Source organism: Ranitomeya imitator, chromosome 9 (genome assembly GCF_032444005.1).
Source record: "Ranitomeya imitator isolate aRanImi1 chromosome 9, aRanImi1.pri, whole genome shotgun sequence".
NCBI lineage: Eukaryota > Metazoa > Chordata > Amphibia > Anura > Dendrobatidae > Ranitomeya > Ranitomeya imitator.
In genome coordinates, this window is record NC_091290.1 from 70109967 (window position 1) to 70128491 (window position 18525).

Here is an 18525-nt window from a genome sequence, read left to right on the forward strand (position 1 = left end):
ATGTTTTTAAACCAACCTGGCAAGACTCACAGACCTGTGCGGGCTGCTATGGGGCCATGGATATGAGCCCCCCTCAGCCTAAAAACAGCAGCCCACAGCTGCCCAGAAAAGGCGCTTCCCACTTCCCCTGTAGAAGTAGCAAGTGGGATAATGAGGGGTTAATGTCACCTTCCTATTGTAAGGTGACATTAAGCCGGCTTAATAATGGAGAGGTGTCAATAAGACACCTTTCCATTACTAATCCTATAGTTGTTAAAAGGGTTAATAAAGCACCACACCATAAGAATAAAGTCTTTAAATGAAATAAAACAAACAGTTTTGCCATCTTTATTTGTCTGCCAATCCAAGGGACGCCCTCGATCTTCTGTAAAAAAAAAAAAAAAATGAAAAATAAAAAAACAACAACAATATTCCATATCTGTCCAGCGAACAGTCAATCCCACGCAGTAATCCATATCTAGGAGAATTTACAGTTTACAACCGGGAGTGCTGCTAATGCGACCGCTCCCGGCTGTAAACTACTGGGGAATTAATGAGAAACAGCGAGCACAGACTCAGTGACGTCACCGCTAATTACTCAGCCTGCGCCTGCAGCGTCTCATTCATTCCCCAGTAGTTTACAGCTGGAGGCAGTCGCATTAGCACCGATCCCGGTTGTAAACTGTAAATTCCCCAGACATGGATTACGGCGTGGGACTGACTATGCACCAGACAGTTATGGGTATATTGTTGATTTTTTTTTTTTTTTTTTTTACAGGAGATCGAGGGCTTTGCTTGAATTGGCAGACTAATAGATGGCAAAACTGTGTTTATTGTTTTATTTAATTAAAATACTTTATTCTTACTGTGTGGTGTTTAATTAACCCTTTAACTATAGGATTAGTAATGGAGAGGTGTCTTATTGACACCTCTCCATTACTAAGCCCGCTTAATGTCACCTTACAATAGGAAGTTGACATTAACCCCTCATTACTCCACCGTTACAGGGCAAGTGGGAAGAACCAGGTAGAGCTCCAGAATTGGTGCATCTAATAGATGCACCTTTTCTGGGCAGCTGTTTTAGGCTGGGGGGGGGGCGCTCATATCCATGGCCCCGTACCAACCTGAGAATAGCAGCCCGGGGACCCCACGTCGGGTTTTTCTTTCATCTACCCTCCTCACGTTGCTCGCTGGTAAAGCAGGGGAAAAGGGATGACAGCCGGCTTCAGCACCACACGCAGGGGAACAGTGCTTACAGTAGCGCTTCATCCCCAGCAGCCGTCCATGAACTTGGAGGACAGTGTGCACTGCTCTCAGTGTTCACGTGTGTGGCACATTATGCGGCCCATGTCTCCGGGTAAAAACGGACACGTCTGCGTTTTTTGCACACGGACACACGGTCCGTGAAAACATGCTGACATGTGCATAGACCAATTCATTTGAGTGGGTCTACGTGTGTCAGTGTCTCTGGTACGTGACAAAACGGTCACTACACGTACCGGACGTGTGAAACAGGCCTTAGGGCAAGTAAAGCATAGTCAATGTCTTCACTGCGCCATCACAATCTGCTCGGATGGGAAGAGCATGGAGGACTTTGCCTACTATGCTGTCAGCTAGTGTCCAGGGTCAACATGGAAAGCCTAAGTAACATCCCTACCCATCATACCCCTACTGTAGTATCAAATCATCGACTTTGGTGGAGACTAAGAGTTACAGGGCATACAAGGAACAACTCACTACACCGGACTTTAGAAAATCCCATGGCTACCTAACTTATCTGGATTGCATGGATTTTGGGAACTGGAGATTGGGAGGGATACCCAGACTGCCTCATTTTATAAGGACAATATACTCTGGGAATTTTCTCAGCTACAAACGGAGGCAGGACTACCTCATTCTGAATTCTATAAATATTAAGACAATCTTATCAGGACATATCGTTTACTACAAATATGACCATACACAGAATAGCCACTTCACACAGCTCAGGAGGGTTGATATCAGTTTTATATAGTGCAATCTTGGATCTAATTCTAGGTAAATATCCTATATGCTGTAAAGCAAGATGGGAGGGATTGATGGGTCCTATTGATGATGAGCACTGGCAGGACATCTTAGACAGGACTTCCGAAATATCTTTAAAAGGAACCTGTCAGCAGGATTGTGCACAGTAACCTACAGACCGTGTCTGGTCGGCGCTGTTACACGGATTACAATGATACCTGGTGATGAAATCCATCTTGTGGTTGGTTTTTAATCCTTATTTTCAGTTTTTAGTTAGTGATATCCTCTTGCCCCGGAGCGGGCTTCATGTGGGGCTCTGATATTCATAATGCAGACTGCTGACAAGTCACTGATCCTGCACTGACCTGCCCTCTAGTTATTAAAAACTTAAAATAAAGATTAAAGAACAACCATAAGACAGATTTCATCAACCAAGGTATCATTTTTAATCAGTATAACGGTACCGACCTGACACTGTCTGTAGGTTACTGTGCACAACCCAGCTGGAGAGGTTCCCTTTAAGAGGATCCCACATACCATCTCAGCTATATGTTATACATCAGGTCTATAGGTCGCCTACATTCCTTTTCGACACTGGACTCAGAACACATCCAATCCAGCAGACTTGCTACACATGCTCTGGTCCTGCCCTAACTTAGACTTCTTCTGGAAAGGCGTACTAGACATCACATTACTACAAACAGATTCCACACCTTTGGTATGTATACTGGGTTACATTGAAGACCTGAATATTGACGAGGATGGTAAAACTGCCATCTCTCCAATGCTGTACATGGCTAGAAAATTAATAGCTCAATATTGGATAACTGATCAGACTCCTACAATCCCTGAGTTCATAAATAAGATTTACTGTTTGCTCAGCTTGGAAAGAGGCATTTATCTATAGAGAAATGCAATAACTAAATTTGGAATCTGTGCCCTCTTGGATTGACAGCTCTGGTTTTGCATCACATGAACTTTTTAAACGCCTACTCCACATAGCACTACTCAGTAAACTAACTTTGCTCTGTTACATAGTAACATAGTTAGTAAGGCCGAAAAAAAGACATTTGTCCATCCAGTTCAGCCTATATTCCATCATAATAAATCCCCAGATCTACGTCCTTCTACAGAACCTAATAATTGTATGATACAATATTGTTCTGCTCCAGGAAGACATCCAGGCCTCTCAGTGACTTTCTGACATGCTGGCATTACCTTCCTTTTTGTATTGCACAGGCAGTCCTGGGCGTACGTTGCATACTAAAAATTATGGAAACAGGAACACATGGGCTACTTGCACAGTGAACAAGTCTGTATGATCATGTTCACACACCACCAAGAAACCTGAAGACACAAAAGAGAATAGTAAAACCAAAAACACTCAGTTTGAAAAAATGTTGCAGTAATCCGCAAGTGCTAGTAAAAGATGTAAAAAACAGGGTATTTGGTTGATACGTTTTTTGCAAAAAATGTATACTAAGCTGCTCTACCAATCTTCACGGTATACCCTTATCAGAGCAGTCCTAACTAATGTATGCAATCCCTATCTGATGTATTTAAAAACCTGATCATCTGTATATAACCTGTGTGAACAGGGTTCAGAGAGGAAAAATCCATGTGTGCATACAGGGTAGAACAGCTTTTGTGCAGATAGCCCAAGAGGAGTGGTGGAACTCCCCAGTCTGGGTTATATACAGATGATCAGGTTTTTAAATACATCAGATAGGGATTGCATACATTAGTTAGGACTGCTCTGATAAGGGTATACCGTGAAGATTGGTAGAGCAGCTTAGTATACATTTTTTGCAAAAAACGTATCAACCAAATACCCTGTTTTTTACATCTTTTACTAGCACTTGCGGATTACTGCAACATTTTTTCAAACTGAGTGTTTTTGGTTTTACTATTCTCTTTTGTGTCTTCAGGTTTCTTGGTGGTGTGTGAACATGATCATACAGACTTGTTCACTGTTCAAGTAGCCCATGTGTTCCTGTTTCCATAATTGTTCTCTTGTGTCTACAAGACTGGGGAGTTCCACCACTCCTCTTGGGCTATCTGCACAAAAGCTGTTCTACCCTGTATGCACACATGGATTTTTCCTCTCTGAACCCTGTTCACACAGGTTATATACAGATGATCAGGTTTTTAAATACATCAGATAGGGATTGCATACATTAGTTAGGACTGCTCTGATAAGGGTATACCGTGAAGATTGGTAGAGCAGCTTAGTATACATTTTTTGCAAAAAACGTATCAACCAAATACCCTGTTTTTTACATCTTTTACTAGCACTTGCGGATTACTGCAACATTTTTTCAAACTGAGTGTTTTTGGTTTTACTATTCTCTTTTGTGTCTTCAGGTTTCTTGGTGGTGTGTGAACATGATCATACAGACTTGTTCACTGTGCAAGTAGCCCATGTGTTCCTGTTTCCATAATTGTTCTCTTGTGTCTACAAGACTGGGGAGTTCCACCACTCCTCTTGGGCTATCTGCACAAAAGCTGTTCTACCCTGTATGCACACATGGATTTTTCCTCTCTGAACCCTGTTCACACAGGTTATATACAGATGATCAGGTTTTTAAATACATCAGATAGGGATTGCATACATTAGTTAGGACTGCTCTGATAAGGGTATACCGTGAAGATTGGTAGAGCAGCTTAGTATACATTTTTTGCAAAAAACGTATCAACCAAATACCCTGTTTTTTACATCTTTTACTAGCACTTGCGGATTACTGCAACATTTTTTCAAACTGAGTGTTTTTGGTTTTACTATTCTCTTTTGTGTCTTCAGGTTTCTTGGTGGTGTGTGAACATGATCATACAGACTTGTTCACTGTGCAAGTAGCCCATGTGTTCCTGTTTCCATAATTGTTCTCTTGTGTCTACAAGACTGGGGAGTTCCACCACTCCTCTTGGGCTATCTGCACAAAAGCTGTTCTACCCTGTATGCACACATGGATTTTTCCTCTCTGAACCCTGTTCACACAGGTTATATACAGATGATCAGGTTTTTAAATACATCAGATAGGGATTGCATACATTAGTTAGGACTGCTCTGATAAGGGTATACCGTGAAGATTGGTAGAGCAGCTTAGTATACATTTTTTGCAAAAAACGTATCAACCAAATACCCTGTTTTTTTACATCTTTTACTAGCACTTGCGGATTACTGCAACATTTTTTCAAACTGAGTGTTTTTGGTTTTACTATTCTCTTTTGTGTCTTCATATTAAAAATTATATAGACAACTAATTAAACAGGTCAACGTCCTCTTTGCTGAACCAAGCATGTGCTATCCATTTATGTATTTCGTTATGTTGCACTTTGTTGGGGTGTGAGGTAGGGGGACGGAGGATTGTATATTCTGAGGTTTGTTTTGTCTGTGTAATATGAAAAAAAAAAACTTTTCAATAATAATAAAAAAAAACAGTGAATTTAAAATCCCAGCCAGCCTACCCACAAGGACTCCAGCATACTAGAAGAAGAAGCATCAGGAGAGGATTGTCCAGAGAAAACGTTGCATCTGTTTTTTTTCTTACCACTTTTTTTTCTTGAAGTTGTACATTATTCAATATTCAGCTAACACAGTCAGGCTTCACAACTGTCCTCCCAGGACCTTTCATACACCAGTGCCAAATTTTAGACGTTCCTCAGCTCTGGTGTGTGTCTCTACACTCTGCCAGTTACAAAATAAGCAAAGACAACGGTGCAGCCTAAAACCACTGTGAGCTGACCATTCATTAAGAACTTCATTAGAACAGATCCAAGTTTTCAGAGCAAATAGTGAAGCTGCATACACAGGTGTTGCATATGCAAGTCTTAAAATGTTTGGCTCTGGAGTAAAGTGTGCCACATGTATTTATTAAGAGGTGCACAGATATCACTACATTTGGGACATCTTTGGATACCCTCCAACTACAATATCCACTAATTTCTGCTGTAATTCTTAATATATGTGCTGGTCCAATGGTGGCCTTGTTCAGTTCAGATTTACACAACTCACTTTTCTAAACATATTTGAGGGAGAGAAAGAGAAAGAGAGAGAAAGAGAGCGAGAGAGAGAGAGAGAGAGAAAAAGAAAGAAAGAAAGAAAGAGAGAGAGAGAGAAAGAAAGAGAGAGAAAGAGAGAGGGAGAAAAAGAAAGAGGGAGCGAAAGAAAGGGAGAGGGAGAGAAAGAAAGGGAGAGGGGAGAGAAAGAAAGGGAGAGGGGAGAGAAAGAAAGGGAGAGGGGAGAGAAAGAAAGGGAGAGAGAGAGAGAGAGAGAGAGAGAGAGAGAGAAAGAGGGAGAAAAAGAAAGGGAGAGGGAGAAAAAGAAAGGGAAAGGGAGAGAAAGAAAGGGAGAGGGAGAAAAAGAAAGGGAGAGGGAGAGAAAGAAAGGGGGAGAGAGAGAGAGAGAGAGAAAGAGAAAGGGATAAAAAGAAAGGGAGAGAGAGAAAAAGAAAGGGATATAAAGAAAGGGACAGGGAGAGAAAGAAAGGGAGAGGGAGAGAAAGAAAGGGAGAGGGAGAAAAAGAAAGGGAGATGGAGAAAAAGAAAGGCATATAAAGAAAGGGAGAGGGAGAGAAAGAAAGGGAGAGGGAGAAAAAGAAAGGGGGAGAGAGAGAGAGAGAAAGAAAGAGGGAGAAAAAGAAAGGGAGAGAGAGAAAAAGAAAGGGAGAGGGAGAAAAAGAAAGGGATATAAAGAAAGGGAGAGGGAGAGAAAGAAAGGGAGAGGGAGAAAAAGAAAGGGAGATGGAGAAAAAGAAAGGCATATAAAGAAAGGGAGAGGGAGAGAAAGAAAGGGAGAGGGAGAGAAAGAAAGGGAGAGGGAGAGAAAGAAAGGGAGAGGGAGAAAAAGAAAGGGGGAGAGAGAGAGAGAGAGAGAGAGAGAGAGAGAAAGAGAAAGGGAGAAAAAGAAAGGGAGAGGGAGAGAAAGAAAGGGAGAGGGAGAAAAAGAAAGGGGGAGAGAGAGAGAGAAAAAGAGAAAGGGAGAAAAAGAAAGGGGGAGAGAGAGAGAGAGAGAAAAAGAGAAAGAAAGAGAGGGAGAAAAAGAAAGGGAGAGGGAGAAAAAGAAAGGGAGAGGGAGAAAAAAAAAGGGAGAGGGAGAAAAAGAAAGGGAGAGGGAGAGTAAGGGAAAGAAGAAAATGTGACCCACAAAGAAAAATTCTGTTCACTCACCTTTGGATCTGCCAGAGCATTAATTACATTTCCAAGAGCCAACAAGGAACGGTTAATATTTGTGCCTTCGCGTAGCCGCTCACCCTTCGCATTGGTGGCACTTGCCCGTTCTGAACCAGCCAGATCAATAAGACTCATTTTAGCAATGCGAACATTTTGATTAATACTAGCACTTTTGTCCTGCTGTCTTAAGTATATCTATGGCAAAAAGACACAAGATTATTCAGAAATTGAACTAACAGCGGGGGAGATTTATCTCTGCACTTAGGAGCTATTAATACCACCCCATTTTCACTCACCTGAAATACAGCGTGTGATCGTGAAGAAGTGGCATTCATGTCAGTGGGATGCTGAGTTCTGTTCTTATTCCCATAGTCCAGCAGTTGGAGGATATTTTCAGCAGATTTTGGCTTTAGATATTTCAGGGAAAGTAAAATGATTATAAAAAGCGCAAAAACACAACATTACCAATCAATGACTTATCAATAATCATCAATAACTTACGAATAACAGCCTTTTACCATCATCAGTCCAGAGTTACTGTCTGGTAATAATTACATGCTCTCGGTTTCAATAAACGGAGGCTCATCTGATGGCCAATAAACCAGCTAACAAAATGTACCCAAATGACACGCTGACTCCAAAGTGTTGGCCTCTGGGTGAGAGTAAAATGTCTAACTCCATGTCTAATGTACGCCGTCTCTAACACCCCGAGTACAGGAGGTGAGGGCGGGTCTGTGCTCCCTACTCTTGCTATCCTGTCAGTCAAGATGCATAGTCATAATTGATTGGGGGGCATTAAAGGGTAGGCAAGGCATTGAACAATGGCAGGATCACTGCATAAGGAATCTAACGTCCCAATAGTGCTGATGGACTGTTGATGAAATAGAACCTGGGGCAGAAAAGGAGCGGATGTAAGATTAAATTACAGAGCGCGAGTTCCGGGATGTATTAAACTGGTATGTGCACCAACAAGTTAACTGAAGGGGGAGGAGATATAGTCTCCATCAAAGATCTGGAACCTATAGCAGATGTGCAACAGTGGGGATGGGTGTCATATTTGCCTGGAACGTAGCGGTCCTGGTGAACCCTGCACATTTGTAATTCTAGCTCTGCGGCTCTAACCTTTAAAAGGAAAAAAAAAAAAAAAAAAACATCATGCTAGAACTAGTCACAAATGTGCATATTTTCCATAGCAATTTTCCTGTCAACACTTTGATTTTTGGTGAAGAATCCACTGCCAATACTCAATGTGTGCACATACCCCAACACCTCGCCCTCTTCCAGAGCTGTGCAGCCTGAATGCCTCCCAAACCAAACAAGGGAAACCATGCCGTCTACACACATCATTACTATATGCGGGCAATATTCCCAGGGTAGTCTGATGCTGAAGAGGTAAATGCATACTGTATATACTTTAAGGGCTACCGTTGAAAGGGTTTTGGCTCCTCTCACAAACCACATACCTCATGCAGTGTTAGCCCTTGAACGACTACTCCTTTCTGAGCATCTTCTCGCACGGCAAGAGGACCAGAGTTTGCAAGAAGGTCACGGATTTGCTCGTTGTACACCTGTGGAAATGAAGGGGTCTCATACTGATATTTTCCATGTAGAACATCAGAAATTCTGCTTTATTATCATGTTGGAGTGCAGTTTCAGCTTCTGTTACCAGTTATAACCAATTTATGGACCTTTAAAGAGTTTTGTATGGAAATGACAGAAGACTTTACAGAGTTAAACACGACTGAAGTCTTTGATGAAGGGACTGATGTAAAAATAATACTGTTTCTGAATATATTGTGAAGTTTTCAGCATTTTGAAAATGAAAAAGAATCCCAGCTATGGAGCCCGAGAGGCCTATACCAGAACCATGTTGTAGGAGCACACTACTGCGCCAGAGATTACATTACAGGAGTAGTCTCCCCTGGAAACATTAGCACATGGATGACCCAGACACAGACTTGTCGGCACTGATGAGGTCTTTGCACAAAGATTTGCCATGTGCACTAGGGTTTAAAGTGGCCATACATATTGATCAGCTGTAGACAGACATACACATACATGCTCAGCCCAGCCAAGAGTGCACGTGTTCCCACTGCAGAGAGGGACGAAAAATCCAAGAACAAACTAAATGAGCATATACACTACAGAAAATTACTAGTACATGGAAGTAACATTGGATACTTTCGTAAACACCATTTTGAACAAAAAAGTGTAACAGCCATTCCACCGCGACAAGGTGTACCCAATCTGAAAGGTCCTAACCTGTCTTGTAATAAAACCTCACTATGTGTCAGCTGAGCTCCATGTGAATAAGGGCCGAGCAGGACAAGGGGCCGACTGTGCAGCCACCTGTCATGGGAAGCCATAGAGATGAAACGCCCAGCTTAGAAAGGGGGTCGCACCCCTGTGTGTACAAAGAGACAACAGCAAGACCAAAGAAATGAGCCGCAGCATAGCTTGTACTACTACCATTTACTTACTATAGGTTTATGCTCATGTTTTTTTCTTAGGTCTGAAATGGCTACAGTGTGAACATGCTCTTTGATTGCTGGTATACCAACTTATGTTCAGGCTCATTTGTTTTTTCTTTTCAGAGAGGCTCGACACCTCTGATGAGGGCTGTTTGCCCATGAGAATTACTTGGCATGCTGAAAGTGACCGCCAGACTCCTTCTTTCACCTGACATCTGCAGATGGTGGCAGTTCAGACACAACATATACAATTGAGGATAGACAAAGCCCAACACATTTGTCTAGTGCCAGTGACCAGCTTAAGGCTTAATAGGAGGCACCTGTTAATTAGCTTAAAGATAAACTGCAGTTTCATAATGAAAACAATTATAGAAAACGAAGATTAAAAATAAATAAAAGAAATCAGCATTTATACTAGGATCTATATTTCAGAACTACGGTAAATCATCTCCAACAATGTACATTTGTGTCTATAGAGACTTCAGTGTTTTCTCACATTACTCGGCATGGAAGATTGAACAGTGAAGAGCAGCTTTAGAAATATATTAATTTAGTTTTGATGTAAATTAGCAGAGAAAGATATTACAGATCACCACTAGCCATGAAGAGAGAGGACACACGCTGCTCTCTCAAGAGGCACAATATAAAAGTAGAAGTGTAATACACACATATCACTCCAAACACAGATTTCTACACCAAGCTACGAAGTCTCACATACAGAGTCCTGCGGACCGGGCAGAGCCGGGATCTTCTGACACTCCGGTCACACAACACATATTTACCAGACATGGAACCACCACAGGTGAAGACCACAAGAAAGTTAAAGAAAAACTAACCTCCAGGTAAGAGACAGCGACATTGAAAACCTTTTCCTCTTTCATGCTGTCTATTCGGTCATACAGATCCATCATGGTGAGATACATCACTCCTGGACACCCAGGAGAGCCCAGCATTGTGTGAGTCTTGCCTGCTCCTGTAGCTCCATAAGCCAAAACTAAGGAGACAAAGAAAAGTTGTTAAAGCTGACAACAGAACATTGCCAACTTGAGAATGACTAAGGATATGACAAGCACGGAGTAATTTACCGGAGGCGTTAAAAATTTTATGTTCCTACTTTACCTGCCTTTGCTGTCCCAATTAGCATGGGACTGGTAATGGGTAGCACAACGATACTTGTACCCACACAGGGCAGATCTCCGGCTTATGATCTGCAGTCAGGCTGGTGACCTTATATTCACCTCAACCATTCCCACCTCTGAGGTCCTAAGCTAGATTGGATTCACAATAGTATTTGGATAGCACTGGCATAGCACATTGAGGAAAACTTACTTCAGAATAAGGTGGGCCACAATGTGTTCCAGCTAGTGATGAGCGAGTGTACTCGTTGCTCGGGTTTTCCCCGAGCACGCTCGGGTGGTCTCCGGGTATTTGTGACTGCTCGGAGATTTAGTTTTTGTTGACGCAGCTTCATGATTTATGGCTGCTAGGCAGCCTGAGTACATGTGTGGGTTGCCTGGTTGCTAGGGAATCCCCACATGTATTCAAGCTGTCTATCAGCTGTAAATCATGCAGCCGAGGCAATGAAAACTACAGTGCCTTGCGAAAGTATTCGGCTCCCTGGAACTTTTCAACCTTTTCCCACATATCATGCTTCAAACATAAAGATCTTTAGAAATACCCTGGTTTAGGGAAAGAGGAAAAAAAAAAAAAAAAAAAGACAAGTGCGGCGCTTCCTCTGAGCGTAATACGTTAGACCGTAGATATATAGATGATTTGATCATTTTCTGGGCCGGGACGGAGGAAGAAGCCCGTAAATTAATAGATTCTCTTAATAGCAATAACTGGGGCATCTCCTTTACGTCATGCATCAGAAGGGACAAAATCGTGTTCCTGGACCTGGAATTGGGGCATGAAGCGGGGAAAATTATAACAAAAACGCACTTCAAAAGCTGTGATACGAATGGCTACGTGGACTTTAGAAGTGCGCATTATAAAAAATGGAAAACTAATGTACCATTCAGCCAGTTCTTAAGGATACGAAAAAACTGTACAAACACTAAAGATTATGTGACCCAATCAGCGATACTGAAGAAAAGGTTCAGGGATAAGAAGTATCCAAAAAAAATTAATCGAGACAGCATACAGAAAGAATTTGGACAAAGTACAGGAGGATTGTCTCCCAAGTAGGAAGAGAAAAGATTGTAATGCAGAGGAAACTAGAGGGAAAGAAAGGCCAGAAAGCAATGAGGAGAATATGAGAAATCTTTGGAAGTTTAATTTTATAACAACTTATAATAAAGGGAATGTATTGATAAGGAGAATTTAAAAAAAATATTGGTATATTTTAAAAAAAGATGTGATTCTTGGGAAAATGCTTCCAAGGGAACTGGGAGTAACTTTTAGGAGAGGGGCGACAGTGAAAAATATTGTAGCTCAGAGTAAATTAAGAGAGGTTCCAAAAATAGAAAACATGATAGGAAACAATACCAATGTGAATGGAGGGAAGATGAACACAGAAGTATATATATGCTCTTCAAACAAATGTAAATGTTGTAAGATCATTAACCATGGAGCTCGGAGTATTCAATCTAATACTACTGGGGAAACAATTAAGATTAAGCAGAGACTCACATGTAGAACGGATTTTGTCATCTACGTAGTGACTTGCAAATGCGGGCTCCAATACGTGGGACGAACTTCCCAGGAATTGAGTGCCCGGATGAATAATCACCGCTATAATGCAAAGAACGGGCAGATTAAACATAGTCTGTCCCGTCATCTCCTGCTGAAGCACAATAAATGCTTCTGCATTACGGTCACACCGCTGGAGCATATACCAAAAGGGGCTAATAACAGGAACAAATTATTAAACCGCAAGGAGTCATATTGGATATATAGGTTACAAAGCCTTTATCCAAATGGACTTAATGATGTAGTAGAGAATGTGTAAGGGTTTGTCATAAATAGCTCAGCCGTTTGCGCATAAATCAATACAACAAAATTTTTTTTAATATATTTTTAATATATATATATATATATATATATATATATTTTTTTTTTTTTGTTAACATTTTTTTATTTATTTTTTTTAATGTATCTTATGGGATGAATTGATAGCAGTGGAATTGATGAGGTATTGGAGTGAATCATATTTATGATTGTGTATATACCTATATTTTTAATGTTGTGTTTGTTCGTAAAAGTGTAACACCATGTATTTAAAAGCTCATTTTGGATAGAATAGAAGTACTAAACTGCTCTTTTATATATACAAGATAAATGTGTCTCTTTAGAGGCTACCATGTAGTTAGTCATCAGGAAAGGAGAACCTGATCCCCGGTCCCGCCCTGCTAATCCCTTCTAGGAACCCTCATAATTAAGAGAACTTGGAGGTTGTAACATCATTTTATAGTGCTTATTGAATTGTGTTTTTTTGTTTTTTTTGCTACCTGATGAAGGCTGCACTGTAAAAATAGCAGCCGAAACGCGTTGTACTGTTTTTTAAAAATATTTTACAAATATATTTTATTTTTTTATTTTGAAAAAAATAAATGAATTTTTACTAACATTTTTCACTTGAAGTGGATGCATTCAAAAAATCCGTAGGTGCATTTACTTGGAGTTTTTTTCCCTTTGAAATCAAACAAAGATACCAAATGTAAATTTTTGGTGAAGAATCAACAACAAGTGGAACACAATTGTGAAGTTGAACAAAATTTATTGGTTATTTTAAATTTTTGTGGAAATTCAAAAACTGAAAAGTGGGGCATGCAATTATATTCGGCCCCTTTAACTTAATACTTTGTTGCGCTACCTTTTACTGCGATTACAAGTTGCAGTCGCTTGGGGTATGTCTCTATCAGTTTTGTACATCGAGAGACTGAAATTCTTGCCCATTCTTCCTTGGCAAACAGCTCGAGCTCAGTGAGGTTTGATGGAGATCGTTTATGAACAGAAGTTTTCAGCTCTTTCCACAGATTCTTGGTTGGATTGAGGTCTGGACTTTGACTTGGCTATTCTAACACCTGAATACTTTTATTTGTGAACCATTCCATTGTAGATTTTGCTTTATGTTTGGGATCATTGTCTTGTTGGAAGACAAATTTCCATCCCAGTCTCAGTTATTTTGCAGACTCAAACAGGTTTTCTTCACGAATTGGTCCCGTATTTGGCTCCATCCATCTTCCCATCAATTTTAACCATCTTCCCATCCCTGCTGAAGAAAAGCAGGCCCAAACCATGATGCTGCCACGCCATGTTTGACAGTGGGGATTGTGTGTTCGGGTGATCAGCTGTGTTGCCTTTACGTTAAACATATTGTTTGGCATTGTTGCCAAAAAAGTTCTATTTTGGTTTCATCTGACCAGAGCACCTTCTTCCACATGTTTGGTGTGTCTCCCAGGTGGCTTGTTGCAAACTTTAAATTACACTTTCTATGGATATCTTTGAGAAATGGCTTTCTTCTTTCCATTCTTCTATCCATAAAAGCCAGATTTGTGCAGTGTACGACTGATTGTTGTCCTCTGGACAGACTGTCCCACCTCAGCTGTAGATCTCCTCAGTTCATCCAGAGTGATCATGGGCATCTTGGCTGCATCTCTGATCAGTGTTCTCCTTGTTTGAGATGAAAGTTTAGAGGGACGGCCGGGTCTTGGTAGATTTGCAGTGGTATGATACTCCTTCCATTTCAATATGATCGCTTGCTCAGTGCTCCATGGGATGTTTAAAGTTTTGGAAATAATTTTGTATCCAAATCCAGCTTTAAACTTCTCCACAACAGTATCACGGACCTGCCTGTTGTGTTCCTTGGTCTTCATGATGCTCTCTGTGCTTCAAACAGAACCCTGAGACTATCACAGAGCAGGTGCATTTATACGGAGACTTGATTACACACAGGTGGATTATATTTATCATCATTAGGCATTTAGGACAACATTGGATCATTCAGAGATCCACAATGAACTTCTGGATTGAGTTTGCTGCACTGAAAGTAAAGAGGCCGAATAATATTACGCGCCCCACTTTTCAGTTTTTGAATTTCCACAAAAATTTAAAATAACCAATAAATTTCGTTCAACTTCACAATTGTGTTCCACTTGTTGATTCTTCACCAAAAATTTACATTTGATCTATTTAGGTTTGAAGCATGATATGTGGGAAAAGGTTAAAAAAAAAGTTCCAGGGGGCCAAATACTTTCGCAAGGCGCTGTAAATCTCTGAGCACTTACAAATACTCGGAGATCACCCGAGTGTGCTCGGGAAAACCAGAGCAACGAGTATACTCGCTCATCACTAGTTCCAACCATTGTGAAGTGCATTTACACTGCAACATGATCGCAATTGAGGATTGTAAAAAACATTAGTCTCACAATTATCTTGCCGTGTAAATAGGCTGCCTATCACGCGAACTATCAAAACGCTCGCTTAGCAGGTGAAGTGTAACAGATCATCATTCTCGGCAGTGCAAGTCCTATATACAGTCTGTGTGCACTGCGGTAGAGACCTGTTAATCCAGGGCAGCGGGTGAGGAGAAGTCTCCAGTGCGACCCCGTCCCCAGCAGCTTTTACAGCATGGCGGAGATCATACAGCAAGTACGAGATACACGATGCCCACAGATTGGGAAGTACCAGCGGTCAAGTTCACTTTAAAATTAAACTTTGAAGGGATTTCCCAAGAACAATTAAAGTTGATTTTAACCCCTTAACCCCCAAGGGTGGTTTGCATGTTGATGACCGGGCCAATTTTTACAATTCTGACCACTGTCCCGTTATGAGGTAGAACACTTCAACGGATCCCACCGATTCTGACATTGTTTTCTCGTGACATATTGTACTTCATGATTGTGGTAAAATTTCTTTGATATTACCTGCGTTTATTTGTGAAAAAAACGGAAATTTCGCGAAAATTTCGCAATTTTCCAACTTTGAATTTTTATGCCATTAAGGCTGCCGTCACACGATCAGTATTTGGTCAGTATTTTACATCAGTATTTGTAAGCCAAAACCATGAGTGGGTGATAAATGCAGAAGTGGTGCATATGTCTCTATTATACTTTACCTCTATTTGTCCCACTCCTGGTTTTGGCTTACAAATACTGATGTAAAATACTGACCAAATACTGCGAGTGTGACGGCAGCCTAAATCACAGAGATATGTCACACAAAATACCTAATAAGTAACATTTCCCACATGTCTACTTTACATCAGCACTATTTTGGAACCAACATTTTTTTTTGTTAGGGATTTAAACGGATTAAAGTTGACCAGCAATTTCTCATTTTTACAACACCATCTTTTTTTTTTAGGGACCACATCACATTTGAAGTCACTTTGAGGGGTCTATATGATAGAAAATAACCAAGTGTGACACCATTCTAAAAACTACACCCCTCAAGGTGCTCAAAACCACAAGTTTATTAACCCTTCAGGTGTTTCACAGGAATTTTTGGAATGTTTAAAAAAAAAAAAAAAAAAAAAAATGAACAGTCAACTTTTCACAAAAAATTTATTTCAGCTCCAATTTTTTTTTTTTTTTTTTTTTTCTTTTACCAAGGGTAAGAGGACAAATTGTACAATAACTTTTGGAGTCCAATTTCTTCTGAGTACACCGAAACCCCATATGTGGGGCTAAACCACTGGCACTTTGGGCGCACGGCACAGCTCGGAAGGGAAGGAGCGCCATTTTACTTTTTCAACGCAGAATTGGCTGGAATTGAGATAGGACGCCATATCGCATTTGGAGAGCCCCTGATGTGCCTAAACAGTGGAAACCCCCCACTTTAGCCCTAACCCTAATGGGAAAATGGAAATAAATACTTTTTTTAAAAATTGTATTATTTTTCCCTAACTAAGGGGGTGATGAAGGGGGGTTTGATTTACTTTTATAGCAGGTTTTTTAGCAGATTTTTATGATTGGCGGCCGTCACACACTGAAAGACGCTTTTTATTGCAAAAAATAGTTTTTGCGTCTCCACATTTTGAGAGCTATACTTTTTCCATATTTTGGTCCACAGAGTCATGTTAGGTCTTGTTTTTTGCGGGACGAGTTGACGTTTTTATTGGTACCATTTTTGGGCACGTGACTTTTTTAATCGCTTTTTATCCCAATTTTTGTGAGGTAGAATGACCAAAAACCAGCTATTCATGGGGGAGGGGGGGGGGGGGGGGAGTGGCGCTTATACCGTTCCACGTTTGGTAAAATTGATAAAGCAGTTTTATTCTTCGGGTCAGTACGATTACAGCGATACCTCATTTATATCATTTTTTATGTTTTGGTACTTTTATATGATAAAAACTATGTTATATAAAAAATAATTATTTTTGCATCGCTTTATTCTGAGGACTATAACTTTTATTTTTTCGCTGACGATGCTGTATGGTGGCTCGTTTTTTGCGGGACAAGATGACGTTTTCAGCGGTACCATGGTTATTTATATCCGTCTTTTTGATCGCGTGTTATTCCACTTTTTGTTTGGCGGTATGATAATAAAGCGTTTTTTGCCTCGTTTTTTTATGGTGTTTACTGACGGGGTTAACTAGTGGGACAGTTTTATAGGTCGAGTCGTTACAGGCGCGGTGATACTAAATATGTGTACTTTAATTGTTTTTTTCTTTAGATAAAATAATTTATTTATTGGAACAATTTATTTATTTTTTCCTTTATTTAGGATTTTTTTTTTTTTACATTGCCCCAGTGGCGGACATTATGCTATAGTGTCAGATTGCTGATCTGACACTTTGCAATGCACTGTGTCAGATCAGCGATCTGACAGGCACTGCAGGGAGACTTCCTGGCGCCTGCTCTGAGCAGGCGCTTGCAAGCCACCTCCCTGCAGGACCTGGAAGGCTCCCCGCGGCCATTTTGGATCCGGGCCTGCAGGGAGGAGGAGGTAGGAGACCCTCAGAGCAACGAGATCATATCGCGTTACTCCGAGGGTCTCAGGTAAGCACACAGAGAGCACACTTAGGGAGTTAATGTGCCAGGAGCGGTCTGTGACCCCTCCTGGCACATAGCTGACACCCGGCCCCGATTGGCCGTGCTCCCCCCGTGGGCGCGGCTGATCTGTAAAGACGTACTATCCCATCGGTGGTCATACGGGCCCATACCACCTCGACGGGATAGTACATCAGAAAAGGGTTAAAGTGTGTGGCAAAGTCCTCAGTAGAGATGAGGGAGGTTGGAGGGGGCAGTGGGGTGCGGAGGAGGTAGTTAAAGGTTTTGAAAAACTGTTTGGGGTTGTAGGATAGGGAAGATATGAGGGTTGTGAAGTAGGCCCGTAATAGAGAAATAGTTTTGTACTGGATTCTGGAGTGGATGGGTAACCAGTGTAATGACTGGCACAAGGTAGACTATAAAGGCACGGATGATTGACCTCGTGGAGACCAAAACATCCAACACCGCGTAGACACCATCACGTGTTTCTCAACGCAGGCAGTGAATAGCCAGGTCTTTCCCCGGGAAGGAACAACCAAGGGAAGGGCAGCATCCAATAAAGGAAAACATCCAATAAAGGAAAACCACCTATGCCAAGCATGGTATCCATCCACAGAAAACCCCGAAACAGCTGTCTGTGGATGGATACCATGCTTGGCATAGGTGGTTTTCCTTTATTGGATGTTTTCCTTTATTGGATGCTGCCCTTCCCTTGGTTGTTCCTTCCCGGGGAAAGGCCTGGCTATTCACTGCCTGCGTTGAGAAACACGTGATGGTGTCTCCGCAGCTCCTCTACATACATGGCACAAGGTAGAAGCATCGGTGTAACGGTTGATGAGGAATATGATCCTGGCTGCAGCATTCAGGACAGATTGGAGCGGGGAGAGTTTGGCAAGAGGGAGGCGATAAGTAGAGAGTTACAATAGTCCAGACGATAATCAGTAAGAGAAACAGTAAGAGTTTTTCCA

General features: G+C 41.2%; 1 protein-coding gene across 1 annotated transcript in view; it reads right to left on the reverse strand.

The window, feature by feature from the left end:
• The window catches only part of KIF18A (kinesin family member 18A), a 225317-nt gene that overhangs the window by 117510 nt on the left and 89282 nt on the right, over nt 1–18525 (reverse strand). Inside the window, exons 4-7 of the mRNA XM_069739769.1 lie at nt 10460–10617; nt 8616–8720; nt 7449–7559; nt 7150–7347 (exon numbers count right to left, since the gene is read on the reverse strand). Coding sequence (XP_069595870.1) covers nt 7150–7347; nt 7449–7559; nt 8616–8720; nt 10460–10617 — 572 coding nt within the window. The remainder of the gene's footprint in view (nt 1–7149; nt 7348–7448; nt 7560–8615; nt 8721–10459; nt 10618–18525) is intronic.